This window comes from Piliocolobus tephrosceles, chromosome 14, assembly GCF_002776525.5.
Source record: "Piliocolobus tephrosceles isolate RC106 chromosome 14, ASM277652v3, whole genome shotgun sequence".
In the NCBI taxonomy this organism is placed as follows: Eukaryota; Metazoa; Chordata; class Mammalia; order Primates; family Cercopithecidae; genus Piliocolobus; species Piliocolobus tephrosceles.
This window is the reverse complement of record NC_045447.1, coordinates 61,486,107-61,502,607: the sequence shown is the minus strand read 5'-3', so window position 1 is coordinate 61,502,607 and position 16,501 is coordinate 61,486,107. Positions and strand designations below refer to the sequence as shown.

Sequence of the window (16,501 nt, the reverse complement as noted above, 5' to 3'; positions counted from 1 at the left end):
AAGAAGCAAGCAAGAATAAAATCAAGATTTGCCGAGAATATTATCTGAGTCATGAATAGGCATAGTAACAGGAAAACCTACTAATGCTCCTAACTTGAATAGAGTTGACTCTAGCAGAAAAAGTGGGAAAACTGTTGGCACTCTCATTGCAGAAGTGCATTGTTTTGATGTTCTGACTCAAGTCTTAAGCATGACATTTCATGATCAGCTAAGCCGCTGAGCAACCACACCCTATTCTTGGCAAAAATATGTATCATATTACATTACCAAAGACAGCACAATGGAAAGTTTTTCAAAATAGTAAATAAACACCGTATCTTATTTATAAATCTTGTCAAGATTTTCAAGGACTTGCCCAACTCCATGGCGAAATCCCTATTTGCTGTAGAAGATACAGCATGCAGAGTATCTGCCTGAACAGCAAGCTCCTTTTCAATTTCAACTTCTTCAGCCCTAACCAAGGGGGACTATCCTTTTTAGTGGTAAAAGTAGATCCAGGTTTTATGGCTGGAGAGAGTCCAGGGCACTCAAAAGTGAAGCAGACGGTTGTGAAAAATTATTTATGGCAGATTTTGTGATGCCTGTGTTGTACTCTGATTTAATAGGGGGAAAATGAAATCTGAAGCAGAGTGAATTCATTTTCCAAATTTTACTAGGTGTACATGCAGGTTTACACCAGGGTACCATCGCTACCCTCAGCTTCTTTTCATTGCTTTCATACTTTGCAAAAGTAAATTCTTCCCTGAACAGACTCATGAAAATACTGCATTGGGTTACCCACAAGAAGCCTCCAAGACAACACTTTTGACATCCATAGAGTGGACGTTTCTTCTGCAACACATACATGAATGACATCCTCTATGTATACTACTATGAACAAACTCACATTTCAATGAAAATCACCCCTCAAGAAAGGAGAATAGTAATAGGAAACCTAAAGCAAATGACACCTCAAATTGCTCTTGCAGACTCTTTATAAAAGCATTTTATTGGCATGTGAGTGATAACATTGGCCATTTAAAGATATCAGAACATTGTCATTTTGCAAAATGACGTGTACAGACACATGTCATTTTACTTGTGTCCAATCTAATTTTTAACAAATGTAACTTTTAAAGAAAATCCTGATTATTTTTCCACGCCTCATTTTTAAAGGGAATATTGCAAATCCAAGAAAGTTGCATAAAGAATAAGCAAAATAAATCTTATTTCATTGTTAAGAAACATTTTAGTAAATATTAATTTTTACAGATTTTAGTAAATATCAGTAATAAATATTGCATATATTTTATCATATAATCAAAATGTTATTGTTGATAAGAATATTTCATTTGCATCATCTTTTTCTCTTTGTTAGGTAATCAAGTCAATTTATCATTATTTTTCATGTAATTTTACTTTTTTAAACATTTAATCAACAAAAATTGTATGCATTTATAGTGTACAACATATTTGAAATATATACATACATTATTGAATGGCTAAGTTCAGCTAATTAACATATGCATTACCTCACATACATTATTATGGTTCTTATATTATAGTTGATAGTTCAATATTATCACTTTTGTTCATAGATAAGGTAGATGTAGATGAATTTTTCTTACCTTTTTATTTAATCTACCTAGCCTCTTGCATTATTCAACTGGTATTCTAGAATAAAATTTACAGAAAAAATGAAATTACATTCGGTTGCAAAGCATTATCTTGCCCTAACCTGTCCAGCACAGACCTCAGGAGTGAGAGAAGGGAGAAATAAAACAAGATACTGAACCGCAATGTTAGTATTTGAGGAAGCAGGTAGGAAAGGAAGTCACACAAAGAAACATCATTTTGCTTCACTGACCCATTGACTAACAGTTAGAAGGTAAATAGTCATCCTTTGACATACATGGAGGATATTGGTTCCAGGACACGCCCCCTCCACTCCCCCATGCCCTGACATCTTCCCCTTGCCACATATACTAAAATCCATGCTTTCTCAAATCCAGCAGCCAGCCCTGTAGAACCATGTATATGAATAGTAGGCCCTTTCTATATGTGAGTTTTACATCCCATGAATATTGTATTTTCCATCAGCTTTTGGTTGAAAACAATCTGTGTATAAGTGGATCTGTACAATTCAAGCCTTTATTGTTCAAAGGTCAAATGTGAATATGTTTACAAATACAGATATGTATTTATATAAAGTTGCAGTGTGTGTTGAAGGCATACAGAATATGGGTCTACATTATATATATATATTTGTGCATGTGTTGTATAAAGTGTTAAAAGAATGAAATGTCCATTATTTATTACTGACTTTAAAAAACTGAATGTAATCAATGACCTTGAAAACTGCTGTATAGAAATGAATTTATTTCTTCAACAAATACTTGATCATTCAACAAATATTTATTGAGAGCTTATTGTGTGCTGAGCCCTATGCTACATACTGGGATACAGTGGTTAACAAAATGGAAATGGTTCCTGTCCTTATGGAGCTACATTCTAATGAAGGAGAGAGACATTAAATGTATATTACACAAATAAATATAAATACAAACAAAAATTTTTATATAACTATAAACTTTGGTAAGTCCTGTGCAAGAAAACAAATGACAGAAGAGTCTAGTTCAGGGTGACAGATCTAGAAAGATCTATCTGTGGAAGGAACTTTTAAGATGATATATGATCAACCAAAAGGATTTAATCAGTAGAAGAATGAAAAAGGGGCTGGGGGTGGTGGCTTATGTCTCTAATCCTAGCACTTTGAGAAGCCAAGGCGGGTGGATTACCTGAGGTCAGGAGTTTGAGACCAGCCTGGGTAACATGGTGAAATCTCATCTCTACTAAAAATGAACAAATTAATTGGACATGGTGGCACACACCTGTAATTACAGCTCTTTGGGAGGCTGAGGCAGGAGAATCCCTTGAACCTGGGAGGTGGAGATTGCAGTGAGCTGAGATAGCGCCACTGCACTCCAGCCTGGGTGACAGAGTGAGAATTCATCTCAAAAAAAATTTTTTAATAAAATTAAAAAATTAAAGAATGAAAAAAGGAGCACTCCAGGCATCAGGAAGAGTAAGTGCAAAGGCTCCAGGAGCACAGACTCATACCCATCTAAGCTAAAATAACCAAATCCAATCAACATATGTGCAAATTTACTCCAGAGAAATACTTCTTTAATATTGGCTTTTCCTTTGAGTGAGGATGGCATTGTTGAAGTAGCATTGATAAAGCTTGTGTCTTTTTTTGAAACTTATAAGAAATTTAGTAATTAGACATGGTTCATCACATCTATTATCACATTGAGTTTCTGCACTTACTTGGCACAAGATGTAAGAGTTCACATAGGGGAATTTCATTGAGATTGCTTTTACGTAAGTAAATTTTGTAATTTTTCTGTTATCATCTTTTTTCTCTTCTTTAAAAAAAATTTTGTGGTAAATATATGTGACGTAAAATTTACTCTTTTAACCATTTTAGGTGTATAGTACTGTGGCATTAAGTATATTCACATTATTATGCAACCATCATCTCCATCTATCTTCAGGACTTTTAAATCTTCCCCTACTGAAACCCCATACCCGTTAAACATTAATTCCTCATTCCCCCTTCCCTCAGGCTCCTAGCAATCACCATTCTACTCCCTGTCTCTATGAATCTTACTACTCTAAGTACCTCAAATAAGTGGAATAATACATGTCTTCAAGGTTCCTCCATGTTGTAACACGTGTCAGAATTTTCTTCCTCTTTAAGGCTAAGTAACATCCCATTGTACATATATGGAACATTTTGTTGATCCGTTTATTTGTCAGTGAAGACTTAGGTTGCTTTTATTTGTAGCTATTGTATTAATATATAACACTGCTATGAACATGGGCATACAAATATCTGTTTGAATCTCTACTTTCATTTCTTTTGGGTATATACCCCAGCAGTGGAATTGCTACATCATATGGTAATTCTTTGTTTGATTTTTGGAGAAATCAAATTTGTGCTTTTAAAATTCATACATTCGGCAAATGTCCATTAGACTCCTACTACGTGCCATGCAGCTATGCCAGAGGTGGGGAATGAATGAACAGGACACACTGCCTTCCAGGCTTACTGTTTGATGTGTGAGTAGTTGTTGTTACTGTTGTTCTTTCTTTAGATGGTGATAATGATTTACTATGGAATCGTTACCTCTCTTTGCCAACCTTCTTGAGGCTATATAATGCATAGTAAGCATGCCCTCATCATCCCAAGCTTCATTAACTTGAAGTTCTGAGCCAGAGCCTCAAGCTAGATGCAAACATTACATTGTCATATCATGACTCAGGATATCTATAATAGAACCCCTCTCCCTTCTGTGTCATGTGTGGTAGTAGCTTGAAGAGAAAATTATTTCAGCTAAATCAGAGATTTGATTAACAAAAACCTGTACAAATGAAATTGTAGTATTGTCACACAAATAATACTATTGTATATCATAGTATTATATGAATTCTATTAAGATATTAAATTTGAATATGAGCGAAATACTTTTTCCATTTGAATGACATTATTCCAATAGAAGTGATACATAAGAAAGGAAAATCCACTTTGAATAAGTTTTCTTACCAAAATGTGAAACTTTGAAAGTATAGAATAGCCTTTGAAAATTTAATGAGTTTTGACAGTCAACAAAAATTAATCACCATAAGGATAAAGAAAAACAATGTTTTCATCACCATGAAATCAATCTGATCCTGCCTTCTCCTTAAGAGAGTGGTTCATAGCCAATTTACTTTTCATAATTACAGTGTTTTATTTTGTATGTTTATAACACCCCTTCTTCCAAACAAATCAAAAGCTCGTTTAGTGTAAAGTTGCACTGCAAAAAAGACAGAATCATTTACATGGAGTAGGAAAATAAACATCAAGAGAGAAAGGGTGAGATTTTTAAAAAACTATAGACTGAGAAAAGATTTAGCCATTGAGCACAGATTTTTCTTCTGAGCTTCCTAGTAGCCAAAGAAAAGATGACATCACAGAGAGTGATAGTGCTCTCATTATCTAAAAGATAAAACATAATAAACCAACAACAGATTTCTTATATTTGATCATTATATTCTGAGAATTCGATGTAGGGATTCCTATATAATTAAGCTACATAAGGAAAATTATCCTAGAAAAGTTTACAAAATCTCAGGAGTATTCTACATACACATGTTTCTCTACTGGTCATTAATCAAAGCCAGGGGCATGTTTATTCACAGACTTTCCAAGGCAATTCTCCAAGAGGCCAGTATGAAATGGGCCTAGCTTGCAGCTTTCAGCTGCTAGAAGGATATCTAGCTTGGCCCGTTCTTTTAGTAGTATTGCATAGTCCTGCCACCGTGTATTGCTTTAAAACATACATATTGTAATAAACACACTTCTGTTTCTCATAAAAGTCTGGAGGTGGGCAATCCAGAAGCATGGTGATACCCTAGAGTTTCAGGAAGCCAGAGTCCTTTTTCTGGTTCATAATATCCACTTCAAGGTTACTTCGTGGTTCAAGATGGCTGCTCCAGCCTTCACATCATCATTCCAGCCACACATGTGAAAGAAAAGGGAAAAGGGAGACAGGATATGCCCCTCTTTTTACGGGCATTTTTTGGAATTGCACCCACTTGCTCCACTACATGTCCTTAGTGAGAGCTGTGTCACATGGTCACACATAACTGCCAAGAGAAGTTAAGAAATGTTTCTGTTCCGGGTGGCCATGTATGTTTCCACCAAAGCAGAAAAAGAATACCTATGGAGAGATGGCTAATATTTCTGCCAGAAGTATCTTTTTGTTTCGTTTTGTTTTTGAGATGGAGTCTCTCTGTCGCCCAGGCTGGAGTGTACTGGCGCGATGTCAGCTCACTGCAACCTCCGCCTCCTGGGTACAAGCAATTCTCCTGCCTCAGCCTCCGGAGTAGCTGGGATTATTGGCGTGCGCCACCATGCCCAGCTAATTTTGTTTTTTTTAGTAGAGATGGAGTTTCACCATGTTGGCCAAGCGGGTCTCGAACTTCTGACCTCAGGTGATCTGCTCACCTTGGCCTGCCAAAGTGCTGGGATTACAGGAGTGAGCCACCGTGCTGGGCTTCAGATATCTTATTTAGAAGAACTTTTTGTCCTTTTAAAATGCAGATGGGTGTTTAAGGAGGAAGTTTTTCCCCTTTATCCTTGGGACCCTGTGCTTTCCATAACTGCCAGTTTCTGTGCTGGGAAAACATTTGGGATTTTAACTTCTAGGAAATTGCACTTGTAAAAAGAGATAAAATGCTGGATTTTTTTGAACCTATGCTTCTCTCAGTTGCACACCATATTTTTCCCTCAGGACACCTGCATATATGGTAATCATTTTATTGTTGTTGGCTTGTATTCAGTTCTCCATGCTGTTATCTTATATTTTATTTCCTTCTTGCCATACTCAACAAGTTCCAAATTCCTTCATGAAAGTCTTTTCAAAAGAAAGGCCCACCATAGTTTCAAGTAGGAAAGATAAAATATCCAGTTTTACCCACAAATTCCGTGTCCTTTCTGGAAACTTTAAAAATAAACCACAAAAAAATCTTAAGTATGTGAAGTAATGCATAAGTTAAGTAGGTTAATTTAGCCATTCCACAACGTTCAAAACATAATGTTGTACACCATAAATATATGCAATTTTATTTGTCAGTTATTTAAAATAAATGTTTTTAAATGAACTATACTACAAATTAACTTTAGTTGTAGGTTCTTTTTTTGTATTTGTTTGAAGGATTTTGGTATTTCTTTGTGACAGTATATATAATTATGATATGAGATAATTTTTTTAACGGAGAAACTATTAATCTTGTTCATGTTAGCAAATATAAGCAACATAGAACAGGAATAAAATTGAAGACCACACAGTGATCTGTTACATTTTAGGGGAAGAGTACTCTGATTTTCCATGGTTTAATTGCTTTTCTGAAATTCAAATTTCCTTTCATTTTTGTCTACATTTTCCTCTGTTTTCAGAAACCATCTTTTCTTTTGTAATTCTCCTATTTGCTTTTCTTTTTCTCTACTGTCGTCTCTGTGACTATCTCATATGTTAATAACTCACATGTTAATTTAACAAACATTATCTAATGGCAGTTATGTAAAAGGTGCTGTGGTCTGTTCTGTGAATACAAGAGTTTGTAATCTTGATATTTGCTTTCACAGGATTTACAATCTAGTTGAAGGAGAGTGACACGCTCTACTTATAAACAGGGTGGCAAGTGAAAAGTACCTATAGATATATGAGACCCGTTGTGCAGGGGTACACAAAAAGGAACTATTATTATTTGCATTTAGATTGGTTAAACAATTAAATATTAAAATGTCAAATTAAAAAATAGAAAAACGTTTGCCACCACAGAGAAAAATAACTCTTAAAGCTTGAAGCAGTGGAAGAAATCAGAAATGAAAATGATCAGTAACTCTTTGACAGGTTTAAAATTTCTATACAATAAAAAACTAGTAAAACTAATAATATTAATAATAAAACAGTGGGGAAGATTTTTTCCAATAAAAGGAGGACTCATATCTATGATATATAAACAATGTATTCAAATATATTGAAAATATTATTAATATTCCAGCAAATAAACGAGCAAAAGGAAAAAGGTTTTAAAAAATCAGTTAGGAGAAGGCTTTGTGGAGGAGCTAACATTAGAGCTATATCTTAAAGAGTAAAAAATACACATTGTAGCAAGGCAGGGATAGAAGGAGGGACCTTCCAGGCAGAAGGGACGGGATGAACAAATACACAGTAGTCAAAAGACTTGGAGTAGTTGGGTAGTATCTCAATCGAGTTGGAACATGGCTTTCTATTATCCTGGGACTGGAAGCAGATCAGGGAGGTCCTTGAATGCCAAGCTGAGGAATTTGGCTTTTGTATTTCAATCCCACTCTCTGTATATTGTCTATAAATCTGTTAACAGCTCTTCACCTTATTGCCTGGCTCTGGTATAATTGTTTTATCTGTGGAGGATGATGTCATGGAAATAGAACTGAACTAGGAATCAGGGGCCTTGGATTTATGTATTACACTTGGGTTTACTATATGAATATTGCAACCATAATTCAAACCTTAACAATTAAAATGATAAGTTTCCCTATGTCAAAAAGACTACAAAAGAGAGTTTATTGCCAGAATTCTCTGTAGCATTGTGCATTGCATACAGTAGGTGCTCGGTAAGTGTTTGTTGAATCTAATTCAATAACAAACCTCTTGGGTGCAGCACACCAACATGGCACATGTGTACATATGTAACAAACCTGTACATTGTGCACATGTACCCTAGAACTTAAAGTATCATAAAAATAAATTTAAAAAACCTCTGAGATCTGTGCCATAATTTCAGCAATGTAGAAAAAAGAACAAGGACAGCAGGTTTAAAGGTGCTGAACAAGTCTATCCTCCTGGTTCAGTTCAGTGCTCTGCTACAAGTTCTGTTTTGCTTTGTGTTTTGTTTTGTTTTGGGGGAAAGTATCTTTGAATTTGAATCTACATTATGATAATATGTTTCCCAGAGTTTCATTCGATCTTTCAAATGCAGAAAAATTGAGAGACATGTTCAGTGGCTGCTTCTATATCCACAACCTAGAATGGTACTAATTTATTATCTCCTGCTTCTATCAGGCTCTGAGCTAGACACTTTACAAACCTCTCACTCTACTGCCCACAACTGCCTGGTGGTGGTGAATGTAACTCTCATTGTCCAAAAGCCTAAAACAGAACAAGCAGGCAAACAAACAAAAACACCCTAAGCTCAGAAAGTTTCAGCAATTTATTTCCGTAAAGCCCTTCGAGTAATAAATGCAACAGCTAGGATTTAAACTGTCTGGCTCTAAAAACTTGAGTTCTTTCCATGGTACCAAACAGCCTCCAGAATTCCTTTCTTCTACTGACTGGGGTCACAGATTTTAACCAAGCACCTACAGTATGAGAAGCCCTGAATTAAGTCTTATAGGAAGAACTGTAAGCTGAGGCCCTTGGGGCTTCTGTCAGTTGGAGATGAATCAGATCAAATTTTACAATTGTTGAGTTTGTCACGTAAGTAACACATGCCATGCTGGACGCTTTGCAGGGAAAGAGAGGAAGACCATGGGACAAAGAATCTAAAATCATAATTTTTGCCCATTACACAACCTGCAATAGTGAATCAGACTGAGTAAAACAGGAGTCTTACCTTTTTCTATGTTCTCTCTGCATGCTCTGTTCTCCACAGCTGTAAAGCCTTTCCTTAGTTTCTTTTAATTACCTAAAAGTCTGTGTACATCTCAAAGGCTTTTTCAGTTTCCATTTTCCTCTACCAAACTCCTCACTGAGTCCTTAAATATGCGCTGACATCTCCCTTCTCTGAATTCTCATGGCCCTTTGCTTTACAAAGAGTCAGTATAGCTTAGTGGTTATGAATACAGATTGCTTGGGTTTAGATCTTGGCCTTTTCCCTCTTTGGAGATACGATTTGGGCAAGTACTTTAATTCTCTATGCCTCAGTGTTCTCTGTTAAAGGCGATATATCAGTTGGGATTCTGTTGCAAGGAACAGAATTTATTCTTGCTATTTTAAGCAGAAAGTGATGTGTTACAGGATATTAAGTAAAACATAACATTTGAGTTACCAAAGAAAAAGACTCTAATTTGAGCTTTCTGAAGATTCCAGTGCTACTTTACAGAAACACATTACCATGGGAGTTGCTGCCTCTTCCACAGCCAGGAAGTCATCTGCTGAATGGAAAAGCTGAATATGAAATAGCAAGTGCTGCAAGGGCCATGCCCACCTTCCCCGATCCAGCTAATAAATGCATGTCCCATGCCTGCCTCTTGACACCTGCAAAAATAGCAACTGGTTAGCATGGTTACAAGGAAAACATCATTGCTTTGTAGCCATTTTTACAAGCAGAGAGAGCAAACCGTAGTAGTTTCTGCCTCACTTCCTCCTTCCAAATTTTTGTAGTACTTCAGAGTGGCCAGTTCTCAATTCCATCCAGTACCCTAGCTGCAAGGGAGTCTAGAAAATGTTTCTGGACTTCAGGCACTGGTTGGGATGAAGTTGACTGCTAATCCATCATTAAAAACATCTATGTGAGGTTAATAAATGTACCTACCCCATAGAGTTATTGTAAGGATTACATGAAGTAATACATATAAAATACTTAGAAAAATGCCTACACGTGGGAGACTCTCAGTGTATGTCTGTTGTCTGTTTTCATCTGTCAATGTCTCAGATGGTAGTCCTGGGGAAAGTCAAACAGCCTTTGATAGAGCCCCAAATTTCCTGCCTGCTAATAACTTTGATGAACCCATTTTCTATGTAGGAGGACTGGTTTCCTCATCTGCAAACTGGGGATAATAATCAGTCTCTGACTTCTAGAGTTTCTGTTCATGTCACATTAGATCATGTGTGAAAGGTGATTTGAAAACTATAATGAATGCTCTAATGGTTTTAGTGTTAAATAGATACTAGGTGAGTTGGCAAGTTGTGGAGTAATGCTCAAATTCCAGTTCTGCCCCTGAGAATAGCAGTCTGCTTCCTATACTTTTATCTTAGTCACCCTTACTTATTTTTCAGAATTAGCAGGGAAATCAAACTTCACTGCATCCCTGTGAGGAAAACAAGGCTTAGGTGCTGCCGTAACGACCTCCTTAAAGAGGGGAGATTAGGCCCTGCCCAGCTCTTGAAATCCTCCCAGCCCTGAGTTCTTTCCAGGAGACCCTGTGTCCCCTATAACACTGGTTTCTGCAGCTGACGGGCTAAGCAAAGAGGCTCAACCTGAAGAAAGAGACAGGTGGCTCCAGAGCAAGGCTTGTAACGAATTCTCCCCAGGGAGAGAAATACCGAAAGTTTAGCTCACTCTTTCCTCCCATAAAGCACACTGAATGTTAACAGCTTGCTTCTGTCCAAGCTGGTGTTTTTTAAATTAAGTATTGTTAAATCCATACCATTTGGAATGATGCTTCAGACAGCCCTGACACTCTCTCTTGATTCTGCTTTCATTTCACCTAATATGTTGTGCATGGAGCCAGTAACCAGTATTATTCGGCTGCCACGGCTTCTGCTGGTGCTGCTGCTCACACACTTGCAGACGGCTTTAATTTAGATACCTGAAGAGGAAAAAAGGAATTTGGCCAACGCCCTGCTCAGATGCCATAAGGGGCCTTTCCCCGGCTGCCATTAATATGGATCTAGATTACCTAAAGTTTTATGTTATTTTTCCTAGGTGCTGAAAAAGTTTTAGACATGAGAAAGTCAAGAGACATAGAAGCTGGAGGCTAAAATAAGATACTTTCCATCATCAGGTAACATATACCCATAGTAAACCCTGGTAGCCTACTTTCCTTTTCCTATAAACATCCCCCTTCTACCACATCACTGCCAACATGTGAATATATGTGTGTGTATACATCATATATAGATATAAATGCATATATGTGAATATGAGATGAGGGTGGATTTTGATTTGGTAAACCATGGCTCAATGACCAGTTCTAGCCAGCAAAGCTTCAGTAAAGTCACTTAAATTCTCTGAGCCTCAGTTTCCACATACATAAAATAGGGTGATTACTTAATTTCAAAAAGTAGTCACAAACGTCAAATGAGATCAAAACCGTAAACTTATATTGTAAACCATAAAGATGGCATGTAAATTTTGGCCATTATCAAAATGAGTTCATTACCAAAACTTTCCCCAGTCACCTCAACCCAATTTGATTTTGTTCTTCCTTTTCTGAAGTTATAGTAAATTTGTAATTTCCCCTGCACTGTGTAGCTCTGGATGTGCAATTGCTTTTCCTAGTTTCTCTGGGTATTCCCAAGAGGAGGCAATGCTGTGAGGAATCAGAAGCATGAGACAACGTGGTGGGCATCCTCCAGGCATTCAATAAGTGATTGAGGCCTGGACTTTAAAATAGTGTATTATTCATTGACTTCATTGAGGTGACCATCTTGCTGTACATTAGCATGCCCATCAAAACTCCAAGGCAGAAATTTCTAACTCAAAATACCAAGGCAGTATTTATTTGCAAAGCAGAAAGGAATCTAGACTAGCATGCAAGTGGTTGCCAGTTATTTTCTGACCATGCCGATTATTTTTCTATTCCTCTACAAATAGTGTCTTGTCGTTAGCATTGTTGCTACTTTTCTTTCTCCCATTACCTGTTCTTCCCTTTGCATCTGCTTAATGAGCAGGGTTTATGTGTGAAGAGGGAGAAGGTGGTATTAGGTAAAATGTTCCATTAATAGAACTAGTTGAAACTCTTCAGTTAATGACTCTGATAGGAGGGAAAAAAATAAACCCTTTAGCAGAAAGCTCTGGTGTGTAACAGAAAGAGACATATAACATAGCTTTATGAATGAAAGTTTATTTCAATCAATCACCTTTCTTTAATATGATGAAGATTTCAGATAAAAACAATACAATAATGGAAAGACAAAGTTAAGCATTTTTATATCTACTTGTGAATACACTTTAGCTTATGAGCATTAGCTAGTTTTTGAGAGATTTGTAAAACAAATCTTTCTAAAAGGGAAAAGCATATTTCGAGAATAGGCTCTCTTTGTTACGGATTTGTACTATCCATTTTTCTAGGTCCACATACTTAGTATTGAGAACAAAGGTGAATCTTCGTATGACCTTGACTTTCCTAACAGCTTGAAAATAGGATTTTTAAAGTTTCTCTCTCTTTAATTGATATACCATATGAAGTAGGAAACCTAAAGTTGAACAACCTGCTTTTCTTCACCTTTTTGAAAAGCAACACAGCAGGTATGTATGTAGGCAGACCTGCCTGTATTCACATGCCCATTATGGCTTGATCAGGTTTTCCATATTTGTGTGTTTCATATCTCTTCTCAGTATTTTTTAATAATGAAAGGAAAGGACGTTAATTCTAAATGTCTTGTGCGTCCACCGCATATATTTCTGGGCTATCAGGAGATCTGTAAAGGGAAAATGTCCTGGTGACACACATATGGCAATGTAAGGCCAAGGCTGCTCTTTTATTCTTTCAAAACTCAATGATTTCCTTTGCAGATAAGGGGAAATACATCCTTGTTTGACACTTGACACTTTTCTAAAACTGTAATAAAACCTTCCTCTGGTAGAGTCAAATCTCCCTTGCTGGTGGATTAAGCAGCTTCAGAAGCTTCCTGACCTTCTCGTTGCTGTTGCTGGCCTTGTCGTCATTTCACTGCTCATTAGCACTTCCTTCAGGGTTGGACTGGCCTCCAAGGTCATCTCGTCCAACCCTCTTGCAATAGTGGACGGAAAAATGAGGTAAAACTCAGTTCACCCTTTTCTGCATTATAGCAGCTCTGATAAAGGATGTGGGTGAGGTGCAGAGGAAGCTGAAACTTGGTTAAAAGAAGGTTTGGGAATTAACTGAGGATTTAATTCATCCTTTCTTTCTCTCCCGTGGCTAAAGCAGATAGTTGAGAGTTGGCAGTGCGTCAAAACCAGGCTGCTCCTCAACCCCAGATTTCAACCCCACTCATCCTGGAGTCTTTGTTGAGGGCTTCTTTTTAAACTAGGGGATCTAAATTTCTAATTGTGCCTTTACAATTAGCAAATCTTAAATGCCTTAAATTGTCACTTTACAAAGAAGCAACTTGCTTTGTGGGTTTTTTTGGTTTTTTCCAAATTAAGTCCTTAATAACACAAAATAACTTATGCCACTGTTTAGGCTTAGTGAGGAACCTTCAGAAAATGTATAGAGTGTTTATTTTCCAAGTCAAGAGAGAAAGTAAAGAGGAACTTTATGGAGGCGAAATAAAACAGTTGTACAGAACACATTTACAGGGCACATTAAGTCGATTTTTGTCTATGGTTCTTTCCCTTTATGGCATATGTTATATATTGACAGGGATTAAGTTTCTCTCCTGAATGGAACAATACACAGTCACAGGGAGCTACTGTACTTTACAAAGCAACAGACATCAGCACAGGCAAATGGCAAATAGAAATGCATCTCACAAAGAACTAACCAGGTCCATGGGAAGCACAGTGCTTGACTTCATCTTTTGCAATTCTGCATCTTTTGCATTTCCCTTCTCGCTCTGCTGCTCGCTCGCCTTTCTTTTTCGTCCTTTTCCCCCTTTTTTGCTCGCACTGTTACACTTTCTCTGTCCTCCTGGCTTTGTTATTCAGCATGTCTGATTAGCAGGAGCCTGATTGGCTGGCTGCCTGCTCCGAGAGAGATTCCATTCAGCTTACCCCCCACCCATCCACCCACCCACCCCTCGGTCAGGAAATGTGAGCGGGGCTGATGGAAGCTGATAGGCAGGACTGGAGTGTTAGCACCAGTACTGGATGTGACAGCAGGCAGAGGAGCACTTAGCAGCTTATTCAGTGTCCGATTCGGATTCCGGCAAGGATCCAAGCATGGAATGCTGCCGTCGGGCAACTCCTGGCACACTGCTCCTCTTTCTGGCTTTCCTGCTCCTGGTAAATGCCTTTTCATTTCAATACATTGCTATTGCCATTGAGTCTGGGTGCTGGGGTGTGTGTGTGTGTGTGTCTTTATCTTAAAGCTCCAGGTGAAATATTGTACACGATTACAAAGAGAGAAAAATCCTTCCAGAACTTTGAACCCCAACTTCCCAAGCAAGATAAAGTCTGCAGGACTTTCTGGAATTAGTTACTGCTATATCGTAATACTGATACTGAGACATGAACTTTGGGACATACTGCATGGAGTGTAGGAGCTGAGGACTGTATACATGGTGGTGTGTATGCTCAGAATTTGGATAACAGACATCCTGAAATCAAACTCACTCACTGTGGTGTTCCCAACTTTTTGAAGGGTAGGCTTTGCCGGGCTTGCCAGTACTGCCTTTAATGAATTATTTTCCGTCTATGCACATGTACTAAGGAGCCAGGTAAACAGGGGAATGAGAGGCTCTTTGCAGGCAACCCAGATTATAGCTCATAATTACTGCAAGTCATTTATGGATAGAAGTTAATGCTAGGATTTAGGAATTGAGGATTATGGTCTTTGATCTCTAATTTACTTTTAAAGAAGAAAAAAGAATGATGACTTTTAGTACGGCTGATTGCCACAGTCATAGTGATAAGATGCTCTGCTCTTGAACATCAGTACACATTGCATTTTTGACTCAAAGTAAATGTTCCGTTGTGACTCATACTTGGTTTTATGGGCAGAAAATGAACATTTACTGTCCAAAATAAATCTACACTCAAAATATTAATAGCAATGCACATTTTTTTAAACCAGAGTGTTCTGGGCAGGCAGCTTAGTAAATCTCATCTGAAGGTTTGATTCCAAAATTTGCACACACTGATCCAAACAAATGTGATTGTAGTTTTTCCTGTCACATTTATAACATGCCAGAACTTCCTCGGAAGGTAACAAGGCAAGAAGAGAACAAGGTAAAAATGTAGCAAATGAATAGGTTGCATTGATTCCTTGATGGGGAAGGAATGTTTTGTTCTGATTAGATTCTGACACATCTAATCTGCCCTATAATTTTGAAGTAGGGAAGCAAGCCATTTGGTACAAATTGAAAAAGTCCAGGAGATTCATCAAATAGAGTAATCAGACAGAGATTAAATATTTTATACATTCCCACTTCTTAATGATTTGCATCTTTGTAGCTAAGAAATTATAATGCTGCATTGCAGGTGCTATAAATATAGAAATATATTTTTAATATATTTTTCATAGAAATTTAAAGGCAAACTACATTTTAAGCATGAATGAACTGTAAGTTTTAGCTGTTCTGAAAAATATAAAGAACAGAATGTTTAGGTATGCTTTATGACTTGTGGAGCAAGCGATTTATGAAAGGTGTCTCATTTTTTCCATATGGGATGTGTTACTTGTATACACCATTAGTTTGTCTCATCTTTCCTTCTTTGTGATTTTTTAAGTGTGTGTTATTTTCCCATTATATTGCATCATAAAGCAAATTACCAGTACACATTACTTTTTTTGATATTTTCATATGGAAGCATGATCTCATTATACTTTAATAAAACTTTCCCATTCAGGAATAGATTGTTTTGCTCTCCATTTGGTAAATGCATTATATCCCTCTCTGATATCTTGAATATTCATATATATATTTGAGCATATAATTTGACTTACGTGGAATGAAAAGGTATGTATGCTTATTTCAGAAGGACTTAAAACATATCATGTTTAAATTACAATTATTGTATTATAAAGATAAAATTAAAACAAACCTAGATTTGTTTTAACCCTGCATTTAAATGAAATGGAAATCTGAGAGTTATGCTACAAAAGAAAGAACTGACTGGTGTTTACATACATCCCTTTGCAAAGCAATAACAGCATTAGTAATTGCTGTCACGCATTTTCTGTATGAATATGGCTAGTTGTTTGAAAATCATTACAATGAATCCTTACAATAATCATACAAATAAGACATTTTTAAACCCATTTTTCAGGTAATGAAATAAGCTTGCATTTGAACCCAAAGGTCAAATAATGGAGAGAATAGAGCATATTTGCTTCGTATGG

The 16,501-nt window shown here is 36.9% G+C and overlaps 1 protein-coding gene across 1 annotated transcript in view; it reads left to right on the top strand.

The window, feature by feature from the left end:
- The first annotated feature begins 14,299 nt into the window (after positions 1-14,299).
- The window catches only part of ADAMTSL1 (ADAMTS like 1), a 437,416-nt gene continuing 435,214 nt past the window's right edge, over positions 14,300-16,501 (top strand). Inside the window, exon 1 of the mRNA XM_023190023.3 lies at positions 14,300-14,442. Within this exon, the coding sequence (XP_023045791.2) occupies positions 14,380-14,442 (63 nt within the window). The 5' untranslated portion in view covers positions 14,300-14,379. The remainder of the gene's footprint in view (positions 14,443-16,501) is intronic.